At 41.2% G+C, this 25040-nt stretch overlaps 1 protein-coding gene across 1 annotated transcript in view; it reads left to right on the top strand.

Moving 5' to 3' along the window:
• The window catches only part of slit3 (slit homolog 3), a 171812-nt gene that overhangs the window by 70917 nt on the left and 75855 nt on the right, over positions 1-25040 (top strand). The window contains exon 5 of the mRNA XM_079631727.1: positions 21030-21101. Coding sequence (XP_079487853.1) covers positions 21030-21101 — 72 coding nt within the window. The remainder of the gene's footprint in view (positions 1-21029; positions 21102-25040) is intronic.

Below are 25040 nucleotides of genomic sequence, written 5' to 3'. Positions count from 1 at the left end.
ATGAAAATGACTGAGATGGCTCCAGTCAAATCCAGCCAAGACAGAAATCCAGCCAAGACAGAAGGTTCTTTGGAGAAGATTCACTCTTTTGAGGAATTAGCAGTGTTAATCCTTTGGTATGGCTAAATCTGCCGTCTCTGTGGCACCGCTAGGAGTCATTACACATCATCTCCTGCCGTTTAGTCAGAATGGGCCAAGATTTACGATTCACTTTCAACCTGGTAACACCACATATGTTTTGTTAGTGTATCTATGTTCCATTCTTTTTTTTTACAGACCAGTCAATCACTAACCTTGCACTGCAGACGATTCTAAAGATTTGATTGGTCATGTTCATCACAGTGCTGATTGCCTTCACAATGCTGAAACAAATACTTACCCCTAAACCCATGTGCATTCCAGGGCTAAACTCTAAACTAATGTGCAGTTTTTGAATAGCGTTTTCTAAAAGAAATCATCTGACGAGATCGTGAGATGTGAGACGCTGTTTTGTACATCTGTCTGTCAGATGGCTGAGCTGTGAGAAGGTCTCCTTCATCCAGTTTCATCACATTGTGATTTAAAGGTGGATATTATTTACAGTGCAGACAGAGTCTCTTAGTCAACTCTCAGTCTGTTAACCCTGCTGATTTAAACCAACTCGCTCAGACCTTTGCACGCTCATGTACAGTGGGGTCCACTTGTGAAAATGCTTCTTTTTTGCATTTTGCAAGTTCAGTACAAAATGATAATTGCATATTATGTATATTACCGCTAGAACAATTTGAGTGAAAACTTTAAGTTAATGTGGTCTCAGTGTTTTACCCCACTGTAACACACACTGACACACTTGCATATACTCATCTATAGGATATCAGTGCTCGTTGATGCAAAACCAATTAAATCATCACAATACCATTATTAGAGCAGCTGATGAAAGATTATCATGCTGAACTCACATGACACTTGTCAAAAGAATAGACATGTAGACGCTTTGGGTGTTCAGCAACTCATCATTCAGACATATCAAGAGCATTTATCATTCTGGTTTAGTCAAACATCCTTAAGTCCTGTGAGGACGTCTGAGATTTCTGTTCATCCTCAGAGCACTGAAGAATTCCCTGTTTTATCCTCTCGGATATCCAAGATAGCCTTCAGAAATTATTGAAAGTAAATTGTAGGGTTTATGGGTATTTTTAGGATATGGAGCTCATCAGAAGGCCGGAATAGATGCACCCTGCTGGGTTTGCATAAGGGAAGGAGTTCCTTAACACTAAGCAGATGGCCGAAATCCATATCTTGGAAAAGTGCAACCATGTGATGAGGATGAGGAGAGGAACAATGGGGAGCTGGAAGGGTCATTTTAAAGTAGTGATATTATAGGTGAAAGAGGGTTGGGCTAGCATAATGGGCGCCTCGAGGAGATCCAGCTTGATAAAAGCACTGTGATCAGGTCTTCAGCATGGCAGCACACCTCTCAGCTGGAAAGAAAGATGGTGGAAACTATAATAATGCTCTTAAAGCATCTATGACCGCAGTTAGCGCAGCGCGACGGGATTAAAGGATTCTGTGCTATTGTGATAAAGTTGGAGGCTAAGTGCATCAGGCAGAGCTCTGGTTTGGGGGGCCATTATGGGTGCGATTCCCTTACGGAGCTATCTTTAACCGATTAAGGGTGTCAAAAACATTTGAGCCAGGGAGATTTTACCGCTCCCATGGAGCCTCCCACATCTTGCAGTGATCTGCAGTTTTATTTGCACCCCTGGCCTCTGTTATCTTGTATGCCCTTGTACATCAGCCTGGGATAAAAGAGCTAGCAAAACCGAGGGTTAGAAAACTCAAAAGATTGCTGTTTAAACAGCACCTATTGTTCCCATAAGAGTTTTATCCATTGGTGATGAGGAACACATGGCCTAGGGGCGGCACAGCACAACTTACATGGATCAACTTCATTATATCAGCCATGCAGCTTTAGCTCAAACAAGTGAATGTGTCTTTTCCTATGCTTACCTCACAGATTTATTAGCGAGCTAACCTATAATTTCCTATAAATATGTCCAGTCTTCTGAGGAAAAACAGGAGTCATTTTGGACTATTATGATTCTTGTAAGTCCTAATGGTTAGCATTGATGTTTGGGCAGGCTTATGCATTACTGTTTGTCTCCAGCAACAAGAAAACGATCTCTCTCATTGACCACATCAATGAACCACCGCAGTGCATAATCCCTCCATACATCTTGTACATTTCATTATCATTTCAAAGGTGTTTGAAAAATTACGCCTCCGGCCCAATCCTGCCGCCAAGTGGGAGCGTAGTTAAATGATCCGGCGACCTCAATTACCACAGAGTTAAGCAGATGATATTGTAATTATTGGCTGCCAAACAAAATCCCACATGCATTCATGCGCAGGTTGGCTCGGCAGCAATAAGGCACCAACCGGGAGGGCAGAGAGCAGACCTGGAGAGTTTATTTATATCATCAGTTCAATTACCGCTGGTGAATCAGAGCCTCCATCTAACGGTTAGCGCGGTCATAAAAAAACTTATGTATTTATGCACGTGAATTAAAAATGAGAACCATAAAATACTCTAAGGAAAACGCAACGCTCTATAAAAATTATATCAAAACTCCAAGGTTTGTTCTTTTATTTATAAGCATCAGCTGCTTCACATTTCCTAAACTGATTGGCGTGAACACATGAGTGTATAAGAAATTCAAAACAGACTCAGCTTTTTTTTCTGGGTGGAGCACTGGGATCCTTTAGGGGACAATCGAAAAGAGGATCTCACTGTTTCGGTATCTGTTTCAAATCTGCCACAGTTAACTTGCTGGAAAGTGTTCTTAACAAATTGTGTGGTGTGAGTGCACTAAAAACATGACCAACCAGAACGCTAAGCAAGCTTCCTGATTGTGTTCCTGATTGTGAGAGTGTCACATCCAGGGTTGTTGTTCTGGAACTAGTGCGATAGCATAGTATCTTGCTGGTGTAATGCTTACACTCTGCTGCGCTTTTTTAATTAATTATTTATTCACTTCATAATACTGATGTTTACAGACCTTTCCAGGATATTCTTAGGTAGGGGTAGGAACGATCCTGGTTTGAATTTCTCTTAAGAGTTCAGGCTCCTTAACAAATACTTTAGCACTTTTACATTATATACACACACGAGCTTATATTTGGAAAAGAAGTACAATTCTATTGGGAAATGATGGGGTACTGGGAGGTAATGCAATCCAATAATTGGCCTTATACAGTATATTAAAAAATAATGCTAAACAAAAAGTTGTAACTTTTCTTTCATATTTTAATTCAATACTATAACTTTTCATAGACAAAACCCAAAGAATTTTGTAAGTGCAAACCAGACAATGGGGTTTTATGCAAGCACTTGCTTTTAATTGTACAACTTCATTGATGTGGCAATATGATTAAAAACTTTGCCCAAATTTATTGTTTTGTTGGTGGTCTTGATGAAAGCGTTTGGCTGTAGTGTTGTTTTTGAGGGTTGCGAAAGCTTGTGATTTAAGAACAGGAAGAACTTTCAGTGGATTGGTTTAATTATGTTCATCAGTCTATCAGATCAAGGGATGAGACTGTTGGCTCATATCATGTTTCATCATATGTGAAATGGCTACTCTTTTTCTTACGGTGCAGGAGTAGCTATTGAGTTGACGAGAAATCCTCTTGGCTGAAATTGACATTAGCTTGCAGGGATGTGGTTAAGGGACCAGAAAGGGGGGACAGAGCGAGAAAGCCCCTCTATTTTCACTTTGGTCATCAAACATCGGTACGCTCTGGTTTCTGCCTGTCTGTCATTTCTCTAAGTGCAAACAGATCCCTGTTTGGCTTCCAAAAAAAAGGACCAAGACAGCAATACTGATTGCAAGGAGTCTGCAAGGGTCCTCTCTTCAACAGTTAGTACTCTCAGGTTGTATGTGGGTGTGTGGGCAGTTGAATGTGTGTGAGGTTTGGACTTCTGGGAGATTTGTCTTGGATGAAATTTAAATTAAATGAGGCGGTTTAATGAGTTTGTTAGCAAAACTCTGCAAAGCCATCTGGCAAAGGGCACCAGGCCCTGGAGGAGGTTTGTCCCACTGCCTCAGTGTTGTCTAGACACACTTAAATCTCTGTACTTGTACACTAAAGAAAATTTGATCATATTCAACGTGGCAAATATCTAAGTTAATGTCATGATATCGTTTTAGAGAGAGCAGATTTGTGTTTTAATGTCCTCAGTTAAACTTTTCTTTTCTTTTTTGGCTCTTTCATCATTTTCATTGAAATTGCATAATTTCCAGGAAATTATTAATGGAAAGAGATAAGAATGCAATCTAAAACATGAGCACCACATCTCAGTGTTTCGGAACATGTGTGCCATTTGGTACACCTGCTCTGACACATAATTGGTAAATTTAAATTCAGACACATGCAAAAAGGAATGATTATAGTAGTTGTGTGAAGCGTTGTTAACCTACTAGTCTGGTGAAGCATGGATGGCCAGGTGGGGCCCTGGAGCTCTTCAGCTCGAAGAGCAAGGCTATGACCTATGAAAACAGCAGGAGGGTGGATGCTGGTGTCGTGATCATGGATAACCTTGACTTTTGACTTTAGCCACCAAGAGTGCTGAGAGCAAGTCTAATTTTTCCAGCTGGTGCATAACCCAAATGAGGGGTCTGAAATCCGTGCTCAGAATTTAACCTGTGCGGTTTAGCTTCATCTGTAAGGTTATTGTAGTTCTGGAAGTTTTTTTTTTTGTTGCTTAAAATATTATTTAGAATTTTATTGAATTTATATTGAAATGGTCAATTGAGTTTGTATATTTGGAAATGTAATTTTTTTGGTTTTTAATTAGTTTCAGCATTAGTTTTAATCTTCATCCCTCAGCACAAAACTAATCTGTGTAATCTGTCTCAATTAGACTGAGGCTTGTTTTGTAACTGTGTTTTTTTTTTTTTTTTTGCTGTCGACAAAACATTTAGTTTTATTTTATGTGTTTGTTTTATCGAAAGTACTTTTCTCTCCTAGTTTTTGCTTCGTCTTTACATTCACTACAACAACCTTCTGAATTTAACAGTCATTGCACAAACGCTTCTCAATAAACCTGGTCTTTGATCTCAGGCTTGTGTTTCCATGAATAAAAACACAAGCATATGCCATTCACCCTAATGCACACACACACATGCTCACATATTCCCTCTGCCCTTTCATTATGCACACACACAAACACTCCTCCCACCTCTGTCATTATTTATCCGCATACACACTCTCACAAACACAGCATATTCCCCTCAGGTTCATTATTCAAATACAATGGCTGCCTTCTGCAGCTCGATTGCAGGTGAACAAGTCCATTCCCTCAGTGCTCACAGCTCAATTCCCTGAGCGGTGTAATCACTGGCCCTTGCTCCCACCTCTGTAAATGTCTGGTCCTAAAGCTATGATTAACTTAATACCCATATTCGCTCACCGTGAGAAAGCTTATATAAAAGCGCACGCTCGTACCGGTCAAAGCAGCCCCCATCAGCGAGAAGTACCCACAGCATGACCAGATGTCCTCCAGAAAAATGGAATTGCTATAAAATGCAGTCGCTATACTGATGTGGGCCGCGCTCTCGCGAACGTGGCGGCGCTCTGGACACTTGTTGTAGCGTTCCTACGGTCCGTGCCTGTTGCTCAGTCCCCCTGCCCCGGAAAGCAGAATATGTAGGAGCTAATGGGGTCTGAGGAAGGTGGAAATGTGGCCTGAGGGGCTGCAGCCGGCGTGAGGGGCCCTGATTTATGATCCAGCACATAAAATGCTCAGTAATGCCACGCCACAGCTGAACTTAATTTCAGCCCCGGCCTGGGTGTTAACAAGGGTAGACAAGCTATTTAGCAGAGGTTTAACACCACCACGGGCTGTTGTTCTTACAGTAATCTGCATAGGCGATTCAAGAGTCTCCCTGCGCCTCCACTCGCACCTGGTCGAGATTGTCACGGGGGGCGCGTAAGTTCGAACGGGGGCAAAGTGTTAAAGTCATCGACTCATTCCACGCTCAAACGAATCGACTCAACTTCCTCCTTAACCCTAAGCCCCCCCAGCTAGCCCATGTGTAGACCCTCGGGGGAACCATATCTTTAACTCTGGAAAGGATGCTGATGTTTATTTAAATACGGCCTCATCAGTGGGCCTTAATAAATCAACCTGCCTTCATGATGTCATAATCAGTGAGATCATCCCCTGTAGAGGTGAAATTCACCATCTATGGAACATTCCACCGGCTGAAGCACAAGCGGGGCTTGACTTACAGCCCTGGGGAGTCACACACACTGATCAAACCGGATAATGGGGGAAAATGAACGGCCTCAGTCAAATATCATATTAACCAGCCATTGTGGATGGAAGGGCACACGATGTGTGGCAAGGCTGCACATTACCTCATTGTGCCAACGTATTCCCAGTAGTCACAACAAAGCATTCTTAACATGATTAGTTTATAGTCCAACGATTTCCACTTTCCAAAGCATGAAACAAAGAGTTTTCATCAGTTGTTTTTCAACTCTAAATGACCATTTATTTTTCTCTGAATAATTAGAGCTCAATTTCGTGCTCATCAGAGCTGTAATGGAAGGAGGACGAGAGGAACTGGGCCTCAACGTCTGAGGCTCTGGCTGAAGCTCAAGATTCACAAGGGAAATAATCATTGCACAGCCTTATATTTGATCAACGCTAAAGGGCCCAAGGTTTCATGTGTAATTTCTTATGGTTTATACATTTAGCAGCTGGAAGGCTCTTAGGTAGGATCTAACCATCCTTTAGACTTCACATTCTTGGCTCGCAGAGAGACAGAAACCAAAGCCGACTGGTTATTGTTGGAATGTGTAGCATTGAAAAGCGATAGCGTTGGCCCTTGAGTGACGCTTAGAAAACAAACAATTACCATTGAGCGACGGACGATAGCGTATCTCTAGGACTGGAAAGACAAGAGCCAACAGCCGGTAAGAGAGGAAGCCGCCATGGCAGCACAGGAAATGTTGTGTTTATGCAGAAGGTGTTTTAGCTAAATTAAGGGGTAGTAACAGCAAGAGTCTTCAGGATAGCAGTTGGAGCACAGGGAATATGGGCAGTGCAGTATAATTATCACTGATACAGTACCCTCAAAGATACACCTTAGTGCGTTGTCTAGCTCTAAAAGGTGCATTTTAGTACATATTAGGTACTAATATGCAGCTTTTAGTAGTATACAGTTGTCCCTTTAACGGAGCTGCCTAAATACTGGCCTGGCATGAATAGTTCAGCGTTTTCCACGGATCTGTGTGAATGGGGATCATATAGACAATGGTGTGGTATATACGCGAAAGGAAAAAACGTTTCCATTTTTGGTACATCATTGTCATGTAAACGTACCCTTAGGTTAGTTGCTTGTAATTATGCATAATTTATTATAATAAGTAGGGGAGCGCGGGGCATAACCTAACGCGGGGCTAAATGTAACACGGAGCTTTTACGTAGTTACTCAGGGTCACACGGGTTGTGTTTACGCTGTTTTTCTCTCGCTGCCAGAAGACGGTCTCCCGTGGATTTGTGAAAAGTTTTGGTAATATTTTGTGAAGATACGGGACAAAGAGTGTTTTGACACCATCTAAGTATTTTTTTTCATCATACGTATTTTTCTGTGTGTTTCTGTAGAGTTGTGTGTGTACGTCACCAAATCTAACTTTATATTGCCTTAATCACTGTCTTGTTGGCTAAAACATGGCATCATTTTGAAACATGTCAGCAACTCCTAGCAACTGTTAGCTAGGTTTAAAATATTTTTTTACACAGCGGGGTTAGTTGTAGCACAGTGTTAGGCCTACAACTAAGCCGCCAAGTGTTCACGATATTGTAGGCTATGGGATTTGTTTACTATATTGATCACTTGTTTATTTATTAAAAATATTGCCTGTTTACATGTAATAAACAGTTTAAAATGTGATGTTAAGCTTGTTTTTATTATTATTACTGTTACTATTAATAATAATAATAATTTTGCATGCAAAACTGTGCAGCCCTTTCCTATATCTCTATCCATGATATTGATCCATAATAGAAGGATGATTGGATGAGGGATGGATGTATGGATATCTATCTATACAGATGTACAAACAATATCAAACTATACAGATAAAATAGTACTGAATTATGTGTGTTACACACAAGTGTTACAACTAACCCCTCTGTCTGTTACAACTAACCCCGCGTATGGGGTAAGTTGTAACATTTGCACTTCTGTCACTTTCAGTGCAACTGTACGAAAATGGAAGGTCCTAGAAAAAAACTTTAAGTGTTCCTTTGTAGCAGAGATGCGTATGTTTCTTGTGTAAAAAAAAAGATTAATCTAACCTAATTATTTTTTAAATAATTGAGCCAAAACCAAAATGCGTTAGGTTGTGCCCCGCTCTCCCCTACATGTAACGTGTGACTACATCACCTAACCGTGTACTTGGGCACAACTCATAAAGCCATATTTCAAGCCCAAACAGACAGGGAGTGAATAGCCAGAGAATTCCATGACTAAGTGTGAACTCGATATAATTTCTTTGCGTAAGGCAGCAAAGGGTTCTGCATGAGGGTGAGGGAGGCGAGATGTTTGTTGTCACAGAGCGGCCAGCTTCAAGAAGACTGTTTGGCCGGCATGTGGCGGTGTGGCTGATTTGATTAGGAAGTCGGATAAACTGAGTTTCGACACTAATCTCAGGAAGCAGTTTACACACAGCGGCCGTGCAATTGAGGCAGCTCGCTGTCCCCATAATGGCAACACTATTGACAAAAGCCATTTCTGTCACTCATTCCCCCAATGTGCATTTGCCGTAAATCAATTGAGAGTTCTTGCAAAGGGAAATGGCCATCTCGAGTTGGTTCTTTTATAACATGCGCATGGATTCTAACATGGGCATCACCGTGTACAGTAGGTGGGCAGTGATCTGCTCACTCCTGCTGGTTTCTTGTGTTTAGCAGCCAGATAGTGAACAGAGCGTTGGATCTTTGTTTATGTGCAAATTGGTCGGGAAATGATTGGGAACGCTTTATGGTCATCCTCCACTGGCAAAGCAAATGAAGCACAGACAGTTGAGTAACAGAATGTAAATACTGAATAAAACTGCCGCTCCCTTTAAACCGCATCATCTGAATACTTGGCCGTCTCTTTCGCTGATTTCATGTCATTGTGGTCATTTACCATGTGTAAATTTCCATGTGCGAATGTGTTTTTGAAGTTTTTATTTTATTTACTTATTCCTCAATAACTACTGCTTACGGTAGATATGCACAATATATCAGTACCATAATGGTTACTGACAAATTGTATATTTGATTTCCTTCTATTTATTAGTATTGATCAATATTCAATATTTAATTGTTCATGCTCATTTTCCCTATTTATGTTTAGATGACCTTTGCCATCTTATTCTGCTCACTTAACTTTAATCTTTAAAAATTCTGATAATTTAATAACAGTTAAATGTAATCTTTAGCAAATATCAAAAATATTTTAGTGTTTTAACTTAGTTAGTCTTTATTAAAATGCTATACTAGTTTGTCTGTTTATTGGTTATTGACCATAGCATGAAAATAATTACTGACTTATAGGTATTGGACAGAATTTCAATTGGTGCATCCTCCTTTTTTTCTGTCTGCAGCTAGTGCTGCATATCCTGATTTTCCCTCGCTACTGTGGTTAAGAAACCACATAATCTGATCCTGTGGTCCCAGTGCCTCTCCCTGCAGATACCAACTGCCACTGTCTGGCTGAACCTTCAGTGTGTTAATGTGGTCACATCTAAGTTTGTGGATAAAGGTGGTGGCTTCCTGGGCACCAGACCTACACAGTCTCCTACATCCCTCCACCAGAGATTAATTTATTGATCGGTTGGTTCAGTGGTGGAGAGAAGCCTGGGGGCTCCATCTTGTGGTCAGGGATGCATCTGCATCTTTTGTTCTCTCTCTGTCTGTCTCTCTCGCACTCTAGCCTCCCTTGTCTCTGTCTTTTCTTGTTCTGTCTCTCTCACACACACACGTTCTCATGTTACCATAAATAAGCCGAAGAGGAATAATAGAGAATAGATTCTGAATACATTTGGAAATACTGGGAGATCAAGACAAATGTAAATCTGACATGATCCATGTGTGAAATTAACACTTCAAGGAAGAAAAGGAAACTGGAAATAAATTTATTCTCGAATTTTTAACATTTAGCATCTTAACTAAGCCATGATCTGGCTCTTTTCACCAACTTTGGTGATTATTCATAAATGGAAACGTTTGTTTGTCCTTCTCTGCTGGGTGGCCATTGTTGGAAAGGCGAACAATATTTTAAAACATGTTAAAAGAAACTCATGCTGATTGGGGCCCCCGGGGGCCTGGCCTCATGTATTAACTCCAAGTTGTTTTCTGTACCTCTCTTCCTCTCTATGGGCGCAATTACACTTTTCTCAGGTTTGGTTACATGTTAATTAGCGTGCTATGTTGACCTTCTTAGACTCATATGTTGAGTAATTACAGAGCATGAAACCCTATTTTGACAATAGCGCTCTGCTTTTTTCCTTCACAGATCTGTGTCCAGATTTCTGTAAAACATGAAGGTTTTTGCATGGCGCCCACGGTCTCCTGCTTGCCCCCGTAACCTCTCAAAATATTCCACCCTTTTCCACTTCCACGTTTCCCATTATTAGATTTAGAATAAAACCTCCTGGGCCCAATAGACTTAACAGCCCCCGTTTATACCACATAATCATTCAGTCCAGCCTGCAGCTACAATTGGCTGGGCACATGATTTGTGATGTTGTGTTATTGCGTATGCGCATTCTGTGCATTTCTGTAATTGAATACTGCTGAATGTCATCCTTCTATATATATTGACTCAGCCCTCAGTATGTCACAGGTGCACGGTCACGCCTCATGATCAAGAGCCCCAGACCCACCAATCAGATGTAGGAATTAAACGGATACGAGGTCTTGCATTCATCATCGGTTTTTGTGGACAATGCAGAGGATGGCAGGTTGAGGTTTGCCAGATATGGCCGACTAAACCAGTTTTGCCTGTAATTTGATTAGCTGGACATTAGCCATTTACCCACACTAACTGGATTACTCTCATTTTAAAGAGCTTAGGGTTATTAGCTGGCCGAAAGCAAGCAGCCACCCCTGCTTTCTATTCAGCTTCCTACCTAATGCATTCTAAGAACCTGACAAACAAATCTGATCTGATTCCGTTGTTTTGAGTTGACATGAAAAGGGTTTGAGCTTGTGGATTTGAGTTTGGATTTTTGTTTGTTTGCTGAGCAGTGTGGTTCTTCTTGCCTTTTAAGAATACTGTCTTGCCTGATTTACACTGTTGTTTTGAGTATTTTTACCCCGATGGATAGATGGATGAATGGGTGGATGGATAGGGCAGATGGATGGATGGATGGATGGATATGGATGGATGGATGGATGGATTTATGGGTGGATGGATGGATGGATGGATGGATGGATGGATGGATGGATGGGGCAGATGGATGGATGGATGGATGGATGGATGGATGGATAAGGATGGACGGACGGACGGACGGATGGATGGATATGGATGGATGGATGGGGCATATGGATGGATGGATAGGGAAGATGGATGGATGGGTGATAGGATGGATGGATAATAGGATGGATGGATGGATGGATATGGATGGATGGATGGGGCATATGGATGGATGGATAGGGAAGATGGATGGATGGGTGATAGGATGGATGGATAATAGGATGGATGGATGGATGGATATGGATGGATGGATGGGGCATATGGATGGATGGATAGGGAAGATGGATGGATGGGTGATAGGATGGATGGATAATAGGATGGATGGATAGGGCATATGGATGCATGGATGAATAGGTCGTGGGATGGGTGGATTGATAGGGCATTTGGATGGATGAGTGGATGATGGATAGGACGAATGGATAAAGAAGATGGATGGATGAATGGGGTAGATGAATGGATTGATAGATAGGGAAGATGGATGGATGAGTGGATGATGGATAGGACGAATGGATAAAGAAGATGGATGGATGAATGGGGTAGATGAATGGATTGATAGATAGGGAAGATGGATGGATGATGGATGGGGCACATGGATGGATGGGTAGATGAATGGATTGATAGATAGGGAAGATGGATGGATGATGGATGGGGCACATGGATGGATGGATAGATGAATGGATTGATAGATAGGGAAGATGGATGGATGATGGATGGGATAGATGGATGAATGGGTGTATGGATAGGGCAGATGGATGGATGGATGGATGGATGGATGGATGGATGGATGGATGGATATGGATGGATGGATGGATGGATGGATGGATGGATGGATGGATGGATGGATGGATGGATGGATGGATGGATGGGGCAGATGGATGGATGGATGGATGGATGGATAAGGATGGATGGATGGATGGATGGATGGATGGACGGACGGACGGATGGATGGATGGATGGATATGGATGGATGGATGGGGCATATGGATGGATGGATAGGGAAGATGGATGGATGGGTGATAGGATGGATGGATAATAGGATGGATGGATAGGGCATATGGATGCATGGATGAATAGGTCGTGGGATGGGTGGATTGATAGGGCATTTGGATGGATGAGTGGATGATGGATAGGACGAATGGATTAATAGATAAAGAAGATGGATGGATGAATGGGGTAGATGAATGGATTGATAGATAGGGAAGATGGATGGATGATGGATGGGGCACATGGATGGATGGATAGATGAATGGATTGATAGATAGGGAAGATGGATGGATGATGGATGGGGCACATGGATGGATGGATAGATGAATGGATTGATAGATAGGGAAGATGGATGGATGATGGATGGGGGCGGGGCACATGGATGGATGGATAGATGAATAGGGTGGATGGATGATGGAAAGGGCAGATGGATGGATGGATGGATGGATGGATGGATGGGTGGATAGGGCAGATGGATGGATGGATGGATGGATAGATGAAAGGGTGGGTGGATTGAAGGTGGATATGCGGATGGATGGATCAATAGATGGATGGATCGATAGATACATAGAAAGAAAGATAGATAGATAGATAGATAGATAGATAGATAGATAGATAGATAGATAGATAGATAGATAGATAGATAGATAGATCATTTTATAGTATGAGATGTGTAGGAAGTGTTATCTTTTTCACACACTCACTCATTCACACATACACACAGCACGCCCGTACCTCTTCATCTCAGAGGACAGACTGTTTGGGAATAACACTGTCTCTTTTCATCCGTTCACCCTGAGAGTGACTTATATTTCACCATTAAAGGTGCCGCTTTAGTGTGGAGTGTGTTTCTGTGCTCTCCTGCATTCATGTAGACACAAACACAAAAAACATTGCTTCTCAATGCCCCTTGCCACTACCTCCAACACCACCTGCACCACCGGCACCACTGGCTCAGTAGTTAATTGGACAGCATGGCTCCTGGTCTCCGTGGAAACTGACCTGCTTGCAAGATGGATGGAAACGTCTGCCTGTAAAGCCACCGAACCCCCCAGAACCCCCCCACCTGCAGCCAATCTCCTAATCTCCTAGTTTTATTTATGAGTGCCGAGTGGCCCCTCACCATGCCGGAGCGCGACTCAGCTGTTGCCTCCAACCCACTCACTTTAAAAGCTCTTAAATCCTATTGTCTGATTAGCAGCCTCATCCTTTCTTCAACATCTCCCTTTGTTTTGGACGGCTCTGCTCTCAAGTCTTTTGTGAGGACTGGGAAAAGGACATTGCGGTCTCATTCTCTATCCAAAAGCTGTCCCATATTGAAATCAGACATGCACTCTCCTCATCTCTTATAACTGATGTTTTATTGTGACTATAAATGATCCTAAAAGCTTGTTGTACGGCTCAGGCTAGGTCCAGGGCAAGACGAGAAAATTAAACCAAATGGCACACGAAGAATAAAAGTGAATTAACCAATAACAAATCACCCTCTGCGCCCAGCCTCTCCCCCTTTTTTCTTCACTAACTCATCGAAATTTGTTTGACATCTTTTGGGCCGGGAGCCAAAAAGGCTTTTAGAGCCATAAAGTGTATGGATCAGGATAAATCACATTAAGCGATCCAATTTAATTAAAGCATTGACAAAACATAATAGATACTAAGGCGGGGGGTGGACCTTTTTCTATTTATAATATCCATACACGGACTCTTTCTTGGATGCAGCGGAGGAATGTAGAAGCTTTAGCAGAAAGCTTTAGACACCCAAGGGAGCATTTGAGCTCATTTTCTTTGATTTAGAAGCAGCCTTCACCTCCCTCCATAGTGACTCCAAATGCAAGTAAGGACGGCGTAATGAAGCGAGCGCTGTCCCGGTTTAGCCGGCGTCAGCCCTTAGGATGATCAATAGTGAAATATTTTTATTCATAAAGCACTGAGTTAATTAAATCAAGGAGTCTTTGGGCTACATGTAAGACACTAAGCAAGGGCAGTTAAACGACTGTAGAGGAATACAAAGCTGACGCTGCCGGATACTGATCAGTGAACAAGGACTCTACGTTCACGTCCTTCTTTTAAATTTCATGTCCATTCCTTCTTCCTTCCAGCAAGTTTGACATCCTGGTGTTCACTAACTTGCTGCTGTCACAAAAGTTGAAGAGAATGCAATGGGTTTTAGATCAGTGTGTTTCACCATCCTGTTCACATCTCAATACGGCTGAACGTTTATGAAAAAAATCGTAATATATGATTATTTCCCTTTGATATTGTAGTCACTGTTTATTAAGTTTAATAGAATTTACATTAAAATACATTTATTTTGATGATCCTATTCCATTAAAATCGCTACATTGCACTGGACAATCAATCTGATTTTCACAGTGTCTGCACCTTTTGGATTATAATGGGAATAGTTTAGTTAAATGTGTCGCTAAAATGTGCAGTATGGTCAGTGTTTTTTTGTTTGTTTTGTTTTTTACTTTTTAGACACAATGTACTATGCTCAAAAATGTTGGGATCTGATTATTAAAAATAATAGTGTTATTCTGCAAGGATGCATTTAATTGATAAACTAAATGTATAAGGATCAGTTTTAAATAAATTGTTCTTTTTAACTTTCTATTCATCAAAGAATCTTGAAATATATCATAGCTTCCACAAAAATATTAAGCAGCACAACTGTTCAACATTGATTATAATAATAAATGTTTTTTTTTTTTGTCTATTCAAATCAGCATTAGAATGATTTCTGAAGGATCATGTCACACTGAAGACTGGAGTAATGATGCTGAAAATGCAGCTTTGTATCACAGGAAAGAAAATACGTTTTGTCATCACAGGAATTAATAATATTTTAAAATATATAATTTATGGATATATTATTATTTAAAATTGTGATAATATTTCACAATATTACTGTTATTACTCTATTTCTGATTAAATAAATGCAGCCTGGGTGAGAGAGACTTTTAAAAAATAAACATTTACTGTCCCCAAACGTTTGAACGGTAGTGTATTTTTTGTTCATAATTCAGTCTGTATAGCCATACGCATATTTGAGAAAAATCCCTAACCGTAACTATCATATTATATATCTTAAAACTGCATCAATAATACATTGATGGTTTTAAAGTGAAGCTGGAGAGTCACCTTAGTAATCCATGATAGCATAGAATTACATTTACATTTACATTTTTATTTCCATTGATGTCCAATGCATTAACTTAGAATTGATTTCATGTCTTCCCTTAATAAATAAATAAACAATGGGGAAAGACCGGTTATCAGCATATTTCATCTCAACTATTTCACAAATAGCAAAAGCAATACATATAATATAAATTATAATTATTTTTTTCATATTAATGGTGCAGTCCCACTTCAGAGAATGCTTTATTTGATGTAACTGGCAGACGTTTTAACCTTCGCAACTGTTTGGCTTCATCATCATATGCAGCGCAGCAGGTGAAACCTCCATCTAAAGATCAGTAATGTGACTGAACGATCCAGCGCACTTTCACATTTGCAGCCAGCGTGTGATTCGTTGCTGGATCTGTGCCACCTGCCAGAACGTAATATTTACATCTATTCCCTTTAAGAGAAAGATTTCAGTGGAGAGACTGGAATAATAACTTCTAATAACTGAAGGGAAGAAGAAGATCTGTTGGCTGGTGATTCGCGCAGAATGAGACAAGAGAGAGATAGAGCGAGCGGCCTGGGTCCAATGAGCTCCTCTACTCAGTGTAATTAAGAACTACTGTCATCCTTAAGGCCAATTACACTATATGGTCTTTCAGGGCCAGAAATCCATAGTGTTTTAATTTGCCTCTATTTTTAAAAGTGGCCATAAAGCAAAGTGGAGACTCCAGCCAGCAGCGAGAGAGGGCCGCCCATCACGGCCATAACCGGAGCTGTAAAAGAGTGAAATACGAGACTGCAACGGGGTCACTATTTGTTATTCACATTTCTATATATCTTTATCGAATAAGTGTTACATGAATTGCCGTTCCAGTGGGAAAAGGCTCCTCCGATGCAAAAAAAGAGGAGGAGGGGGGAAAGAGTGCACGCTTTACAGTAGATGCAGCTCGTCATGTGAAACTGCCACTCGATATGGATATGGGCTGAAGACGTTTAGGGTTTCATAAAACAAAATGCTTATGGAGTGCCCGAGGGGGTCATCTTCTTTCTCCTTGTTTCTGGCTGTGTGTTTAATGAAAGAAATCAGAAATGTGCGTCTCATAACCTGTGCAGGCGGCATCCGACCCGGCCAGCTTGCTGTCGTAACCTGTCAGTTCAGGGAGTCACGGTGACGGCTTGATTCCTCATGACACCAAGATGAAATCCGAATCCTAAGGCCAAGGGTGTATTGTAATACTCTCCCTTTTCTTGTAGAGCTGGTTTCACTTCAGAACAGCAATTTGAAAGTGACCCCTATAGCACACACACATGCAGACAGGCTTTTAACTGGTCATCCCTGAAGCAGTCGGGTCAGATGTAATATGACAGCAATGCGGTTGGCCCCGGTTATGAGTGCTAAATGAATAATGTAATGTAATATAGGAGCTGGAGGGTTTTAATAACCTTTCACCTTACTCTTTGTGATCAGGTGTGTACGCTCAGATGCGTTCGATCCATCTGTGTGTGATCGCATGAGCACGTTCGAGGGGGATCTGTCAGTGCTGGCAGGACTTAACAGAAGCATGTAGGAACCCACCGACAGGCATCAGGGTCTCTGCGAGAATCTCGGACTCTAGATTCAATTTGGCATGCAGATAACAGCCCTGCCAAGAGCAAGAGTGAAAGCAAGACAGCGCTTGGTAGATAATGAGAGCGGCATGGGCATGGCAGGAGACGTATCAACGGTCCAGTCACCAAGCTGGGCTGCGGTTTGTGCTTGATAAGCTAGATGGAAGGAGACAGATGTCTGTTTTGACTTTACGAGAAAGAAAAAAAGCGAAGGAAAGAAAAGCCCGTGCGCTCTGGATCCGCGAATCATGAGAACCGTTGAAATTACACTTGTGTGATAAACTGTTTCAACAAGCAGTCCTATCCAGACCAAGATTAGATTTCTCCAAGGGCCGAGTTAGCCGAAACATAGTAAGTAGTTTGCTCTGTAGTTTATACAGAGAGGGGAAAAAACAGCCATGTTTGATTTTAGAAGAGATTAACATCACATAGTACTGTGAAACACAAATTTACCCAACCTCTGCAGGGAAAACCAGTCCTGTCCGAGAGCGGGTCTCATGTGTGACTGTGTTAGAGTGTGAGTGTACACTTGTATTTGTCCATAAAACATTTGTGCAAATGCTTTCATACAAAAATCAAAAATCATCATAAGTTTTCACGTAAGAAGGATACTGTGCATATATGGACCTGAGAAGCTTGTGTGTGTGTGTGTGTGTGTGTGTGTGTGTGTGTGTGTGTGTGTGTGTGTGTGTGTGTGTGTGTGTGTGTGTGTGTGTGTGTGTGTGTGTGTGTAATAACTGAAAGAGAACTTGTCACGGCCATCCTGCGTTATTTGAGTTCCTACTGTAAAGTGATGTTTAAGTTTCCTTGACTTTCTTAAGCAATCACTCTTTTCCTGTGTGCTTTAAACAGAGCAAGAAAACAACAAAAGTGAAGCAAATAACCTTCTTGTAAAAGCGCACCATTCCATTTTTCAGTGAAGAGATAGGAGTGACATTCGTAAAGCGTGATAAGAAAGAGAATTGACCGACATACCCTCAATACTTTTCACTGTGTTTTAGCATTCTGCTTAGGGCATAAAACACGCTATTGGGGAAATGGATGGATTGACTCCGCTTAGGATATGTTCTAAAGTAGTTAACATCTGCAAAATTCATCCTTTGTGGTTAATTTCAACCTAAGGCATACCATCGGAATGTTTGAAAATCTCCTATTGATTTACATTGACAGAAACACTGAGCTTTCGAAATGTAACAGACATATATAATGAACAATTATTGGTCTTCTCTTCCTTGCATATATTTAACCATTTATAGTTGATTCCTATGTGCATCCGACTGAAAACAAGATGTGGTCTGAGTGTCATGACAGCGGCATTTCAAGAAGCATGTAGCGCTGTCTAACCTTTGTGTGTGTGCGTGTGTGTGTGTGTGTGTGTGTGTGTGTGTGTGTGTGTGTGTGTGTGTGTGTGTGCGTACGTGTTTGTTTGTGTAAGGATAGATCCTCCTTGTTGCTCGACTCTCATATCCTTGCGTGTTGCTGAGCGTTTATCTGTAATATGTTTTGGCGTTGCCAGGTTGTCTGGACATGGGAGCCGTAATGGAATCAAAGGGAGATTTATGGCAGGCATCCTGACAGTCAGAGAGAGCAGAGGGCCAAAGCCAAATGAAATTAATGAAATTTGCAAGCAGATTGCTAGAGGAGGGGGACCAACGCAGCTCTGTCCTTTAACAAACACTGTTTGGCTCATGTCTGGTTTGAATCTGTATCTTTAACTGAAAAGCTTCTGTTAAGATGGCCAATTTGACGCTAATGATAGCAGTGTACAGTATACCAGGACGGAGTTCTAAAATCACCAGTATTTATGTGTTTTTTGTTTGTTTTTTGCCAACGGGGTAGAAACAAAGATGTCTATTTATAACAATCCTTAATAAGTCGATTTATTAAAAAGGTTATATTCTCTGAAATCAAAGACTTAATATGTTATGGCAGTTTTATAAATATTTGTATAAAACAAGACAAAGTATTAATTAAGAGCATTATTTTTACACTGTATGCAGTGAAGTGCATCGCTAGTATCTAAATTGATAAATGAACCTGCGTTTTAAAGATTCTTTGGAGAGCTTGGATTCATTCTAAAGTCGCATATATTGTTTCATTATCCATGCGCAATTAATATAATGTCAAAGCAGATGAAATATGTGCATTGCTACATTTTTCCCAGCCAGTATAATTCTCACATCTCATAAACTTCTATTATCTCTTTATAGTTTCATGTAATTCTTCATTAGAAATCATCTAATTCAGCCCGAATCCTGTGGGACTGTTTTTTCTTTTTTTTCTTCTGACATGGAGTTTCTCTCTGTCGCTCCTCCGCTACGGCACTGCTGAGACTGATTGCGTTTCATAAGTGCCTTTATTTAGGACGATTTGCCTTTTTGTAGAAATAATGAAAAAGGTTCCACTGAGTAAACAAAGCAATAAAACATTTATTAGCAGTGGAAGTGCTGTAAAGTACTACGCTGCGCTCTCGGCTCGCCGAGGCCGTACGAGTTTAGTGCTTCGCCATTCATGAAGAATTAAAAAGCCTAGCCAAAGAGAAGTTTCCTCTGTGCTCCTCTCCATCTCTGCACTTTATCTGTTTTGCATTTAGACCATCAAAGGCAACAGGGATTCGCTCATGCCCAGCGTGATGATGGTATAAACAGCGGTCCTATTTTCCCACTCTGTGGCATACGAACATGGGATGTTATGAGTTTTCACTCTGCAAATGTTTGTTCTCCTCTGTGCACGCGCTGCAAAGTTCGACATGAAGGATACACAAAGGAACATGATGCTCGCATCAAGCCAGCCAAGAGTGCTGTAAAGAAGTAAAGAAACGCAGGATTGTGGAACATGTCAAAAACCATCAAGAACAGTTAGATGAAATACCATAGCCCCTTATTGCAAAGCAAAACATAGTTATTAAGATTTTTGCCATAATAAAACTTGATTGGTTCGAGGCATAAAAATAAAATAAAAACCCACGTATCCAGTTCTGGCAGGGGGCTGAAAGAGCCCCAATAACTACAGTTTTTAATGCTCCTAAGAGGAAATTGCTGGCAGTCCTGTACTTGATACATCATTACGTCCCACGCACGAGCTCTGGCAGAATTCCTCGCTGTGTTTGGATCCGCGCCTGATTGTTTATCAGTGAAATTGGTTGTAGCAAGGTCAGGTGGGTTAACCCACGTGGTGGTCTGTTCGTGGTATGTGTAGCAGGCATGACTCCAAAGCAGACGCTTTGATTAGCTGGGCAGATATTCCATATCTCATTTGTTTCCTTCTTGGCCAGTAATTGCATTCTGGTTCTCAAATTATGTTTGCCAGCGTGAGTCTACAAACAAACAAGCTTAATAAAGTTAAGCACAAGCATTGTGACATGTCAAAAATCATTTGGCTCATAAGCGAGCATTAAAAATGCCTGGCATTCATTTTGGTGTAGAGCTACTTTTGGGGTTTCTCAAAGTGCACATGGTTGCTTCAGTTTCTACAGGAATGAACCAACGATTGCGGGGCATACCGCTATGAGGCCTTTCATTACAAAGTACTGCTTTAGAAATGTTTTTCATTAGACCAACGCACACACACAAAGAGAGACGGAGTGATAAAAGGCCAGACGAATGAAGGAGGATGTGACATTTATGGTCAGTAGAACAATATGGTTTCAGACTTCAAAGCAGCGGCGTATCGTTCTGGAGGGGCGGCAGCAAACCGTCCATCTTCCTCAAGACGCTTTCTCCCAAAATGTGAAGTGGCTTCAAACAAATCCTAATATCTCTCTCTTTCTCTTTCTCATCTCTCTCTCTCCAGGGACCTGAGCGAGAATCAGATGCAGGCTATTCCTCGTAAGGCTTTCCGAGGGATCACCGCCGTCAAGAACCTGTAAGTGTTTCTCCCTCATCTCCCCTGGCAACCATTGGCATTCTTTGCATGATTTTACGAGGCAAAAAAAAGCCTTCATAAACTCTCCTTTCCCCTAAAGCAGTGAGCCAAGGTGTGATACTCCACATCAACACATCAAACTGCAAACGAGACAGTCGTCCACTGCGTTTAACGAGTCTTGTGTTTTATTCCAAAGACAGATAAGTGAAATGAAAGATAATAATCTCTCTCGCTGGAAGAAGAAAATGTTCAAAAGCAATGTGCTAGGTGGCCTACATGTACGCTCCTCGAATCATTTGTCATAACAGTTAATAAGCTTAGCGCTGATGAAAATTCAATTAATCAGTATGGTTCAATAAGATGGATATCTTCAGGATATTGCCAGTGAGTAATGTTCCACAGCCATTTGCAATTACAGTAATGGCTTCTGATAAATCTCCTGTAACAGTTTCAGGAGCTGATCTCGCTACTGTGGACCACACTCTAAAAAATAAAGCTTCCAAAAGGGGGGTTTCACAGCGATGACTATAGGGATGTGTAGTGCTGTGTTGAAAAAATCGATTCACCAATTCTGAATCGATTTTCATATTAATTTCTAAAGATCGATCCGTAACTCAGAGGATCGATTTAATAACACGCCTATATTTTCCCCATAAACACACTGAGACATGGCGACCGGCAGCGCTGCTAATGCGGTCTCTCTGAATCCACCATAGACAGTATATAAGACTTGTTGACCAGAAATGAGGAAAGGGCCGTTCACAGTGCGTTTTTTGCGCGTGCAAATTCGTTTTCCAGCCGCGCCTCTGTTCATGGTTGCATAGCAACGACAGACGCAACGGGAAAGCACGCGCTTGTGGAAAGGAGAAAGCGGTGCAAACTGCGCTCTCCATGATGACGAGGAAGTATCATCAAAAAAATTATTGATTTCTAGCCCTTGCATTAGCTTTACTACTAGATATATTCATTGAGATGAGAAATAAAAAGCCGCCCTGTACAGCTATGATCAGCTGTTCGGCCGAGCTTTCCATGTTGTTACGGAAAGGCCGCTGGTTTTTTTCACGTGACCTGTTGAGATGCATTGAAGTGCTTCTCACTGAATTTGCACGCGTATAGAGCTGGTAAGTCCCGCCCCCTCCGCTAACCCCGCTGGACCTCAAAGTTGAAAAACCGTCAATGCAAGTGAATGGGAGAAAATAAATTTTCTGGTCCCGTTTGAATTGTGCCATGAATGTGAACATATGTTGTCTGTGAATTTTTTATATAATCTTTCGTGTGAAGAATGCTACAATTTAGCGGGTAGAAGTTTGATACGGGTAGACTTTGTGTGAGAGCACTTTGTGGACTACAACTCTTCGCTGCTTTCGACGCGTTTGAAACGTCAACACCACTAGCTCACGGCTCTAGCTCACGGATCCCGCTAGACATGGCTGTGTCTTTGGTGCACTTCACCGCCTTCTTTCAGGGAGAGGACAAAATCGTTGAGGTTGGCGAAAACCACGGGTAAGTCAACTTTATGCGGTGACGTCACATAGGCGACATGTAGTCTTTCTCGTTATGTCTTTTCCACAACTGCTAGCCGACGAATCATACCATATACTGTCAAACTTGTAACATGAAAGATTATATAAAAAATTCACAGACAACATATGTTCACATTCATGGCACAATTCAAACGGGACCAGAAAATAATTATTTTCTCCCATTCACTTGCATTGACGGTTTTTCAACTTTGAGGTCCAGCGGGGTTTTACGGAAGGGGCGGGACTTACCAGCTCTATAAAACGCGATATGTGAACGGCCCCTAAAGTGGTATCGTGTGCGGTTGTATCTAGTTTAAAAGGCCTTTTAAATATGAACGCAGTTTTGGATTAAATAAAAGGACAGTCAAGTCAAATAAAACACGTTTTATCTCCTGTTTAGTTGCTAACACTACATTAAGATACCATTCATTAATATTACTTAATGCCTTATCTAACATCAACACATTGAGTGAACAATATATTTTTACAACATTAATGTATGTTTGTGAATGTTATTTAATACAAACACTTGATTGTTCATGAACAGTTAAAACTTTTGAAAATTTTATATTTTAAGAATATAAGATCGGATCGGATCGGATCGAATCGAATCGAATAATGATAATCGATTCAAGATCTTGAGAATCGGAATCGAATCGATTCTTGAAATTTGAATCGATACCCAGCACTAGGGATGTGCCTAAAGCCAAATGCTATGTTCGGGAAGGAATTGCCGCATTCTATGGAGCCCCTTAAAAGGACATGGTGATGGAAAAATACATTTCAATGCTTTTGAGTTCTCTCGCAATTATATAGTTGGGTGATTATATTGTAGGCCTATATAATTTGCGGGTATCAAGGAGTGTGGGGTATTTAATCAATTGAAATCGTTTTTGAACGCACGCTCGCTTTTCGAATTTGCTATCACTACATTAAGTGTGAAGTATAGACCTTATGCGCCAGAGAAACAAGCGCGCAACCATCTTTAGAATTTTGTGTTTGAACTCCCATTTTTGCCAGTAGCTCTTTATATTTCTATGGCATTGCTGTCGAAGAGTAATTCGCTGGTGAACTGGATTTCCTTATTGTAGAATTAACTAAAGTTATCATGAGCAATGTAATGTTTGAAGCAGATATCATAACAAATGTCAGATTTGTAAACTGACAAGTTCATTCATAAGTTCGTAAGATCTTACCTTCATGCTGTGGAAAAACAAATCTGTATTTACACTTAACTTCGGTGGAAGACAGAAGCGCTGAAAATGGGTGAAGCTACATAACGTCTATAGGGAGCGGAGGTACTGACCACACATTTTACAAGATAAGATATTTGTCAACGACACTCAGGATCTGTTGTGCACCAAATCCCCAGACATCGGCCTGCCTAACCATGTCCCTTTAGGGGCTCCATAGAATGCGTTTACCCTGCCTTTCCTAATTCTGATTTAGGCTTCGGGAACATCCCTTGCGAAGACATAGGCTGCATCTGAATTCACATACATACAAAAAACAGTATGTGACAATAGAAGTATGTCCGAATTCACAGTATTCATAAAAGAATAAGCAAAAAGGACCTGGGATGACCTACTTCTGCCGGCAAGATTCCACGGGAGAGGATTTGTCTATGGCAGTGAAGCGAAGTAGCTGACGCTGGTTGGTCACATGATAATGACAACATGGCGAATGTAGTACGTCCAGATTGCATTCATACTACGCACACTCACACATTATATAGAATGTACTTTTTTAGCGGTTGTGAAGTAAATATTTATTCAAAATAAGTACCTACTCAAGAGAGTATGCGATTTCGGATGAGCCCACTGTCCAAAAAGTCTGTTAGTGTGAAGAACATAATAATCTAAAGCATAATCTAAAGAACCCTTTTCCGCTATAAAGAACCTTTTGTACAGTGGAAAAAGCCAAAACCTGTGGAGGGGCTTATTAACTAGTGATTTAAATACATAAATATTATCTATTTTTTTTAAAGTAAAAAGCATAATCAAGGCCCTACAAATTTGAAATCATCACCCAACTTCCTGGTTTCAAACCTTTAAGAACAGAGGAAGCGCATGGTATTCTCTAACACGCCTACAACAATAAACATTGCCTTCTGCAGCTATACTTCAAAGCCAGTCCCAGGAGCAGCGTTCCGATAATTCCCTGTAATGAATGAAGGACACAGTCTTGAAGTCGTCATTAATGGGGAACTTTGGTTGTAGTCAGAGATCGGCTATGGTATGCGGCCGCAGCGTTCGTGTGCATTCCCAGGCTCGAGCGCTCAGTGAAGTTCTGGGCGGTTTTCTTTTCACGCAGTATCTGATGCCGGCTTTGTAACAAAGACCGTTTTCAGATGAAGTCTTTCCCACTGTGGGCTGAGAACCACGGGTCACGTCATGCTCGATATCTCTGAGAGGTG

This window comes from Phoxinus phoxinus (genome assembly GCF_949152265.1).
Source record: "Phoxinus phoxinus genome assembly, chromosome: 12".
Lineage (NCBI taxonomy): Eukaryota > Metazoa > Chordata > Actinopteri > Cypriniformes > Leuciscidae > Phoxinus > Phoxinus phoxinus.
The sequence above is the reverse complement of the archived record's forward strand: the minus strand, read 5'-3'. Positions and strand labels throughout refer to the sequence as shown.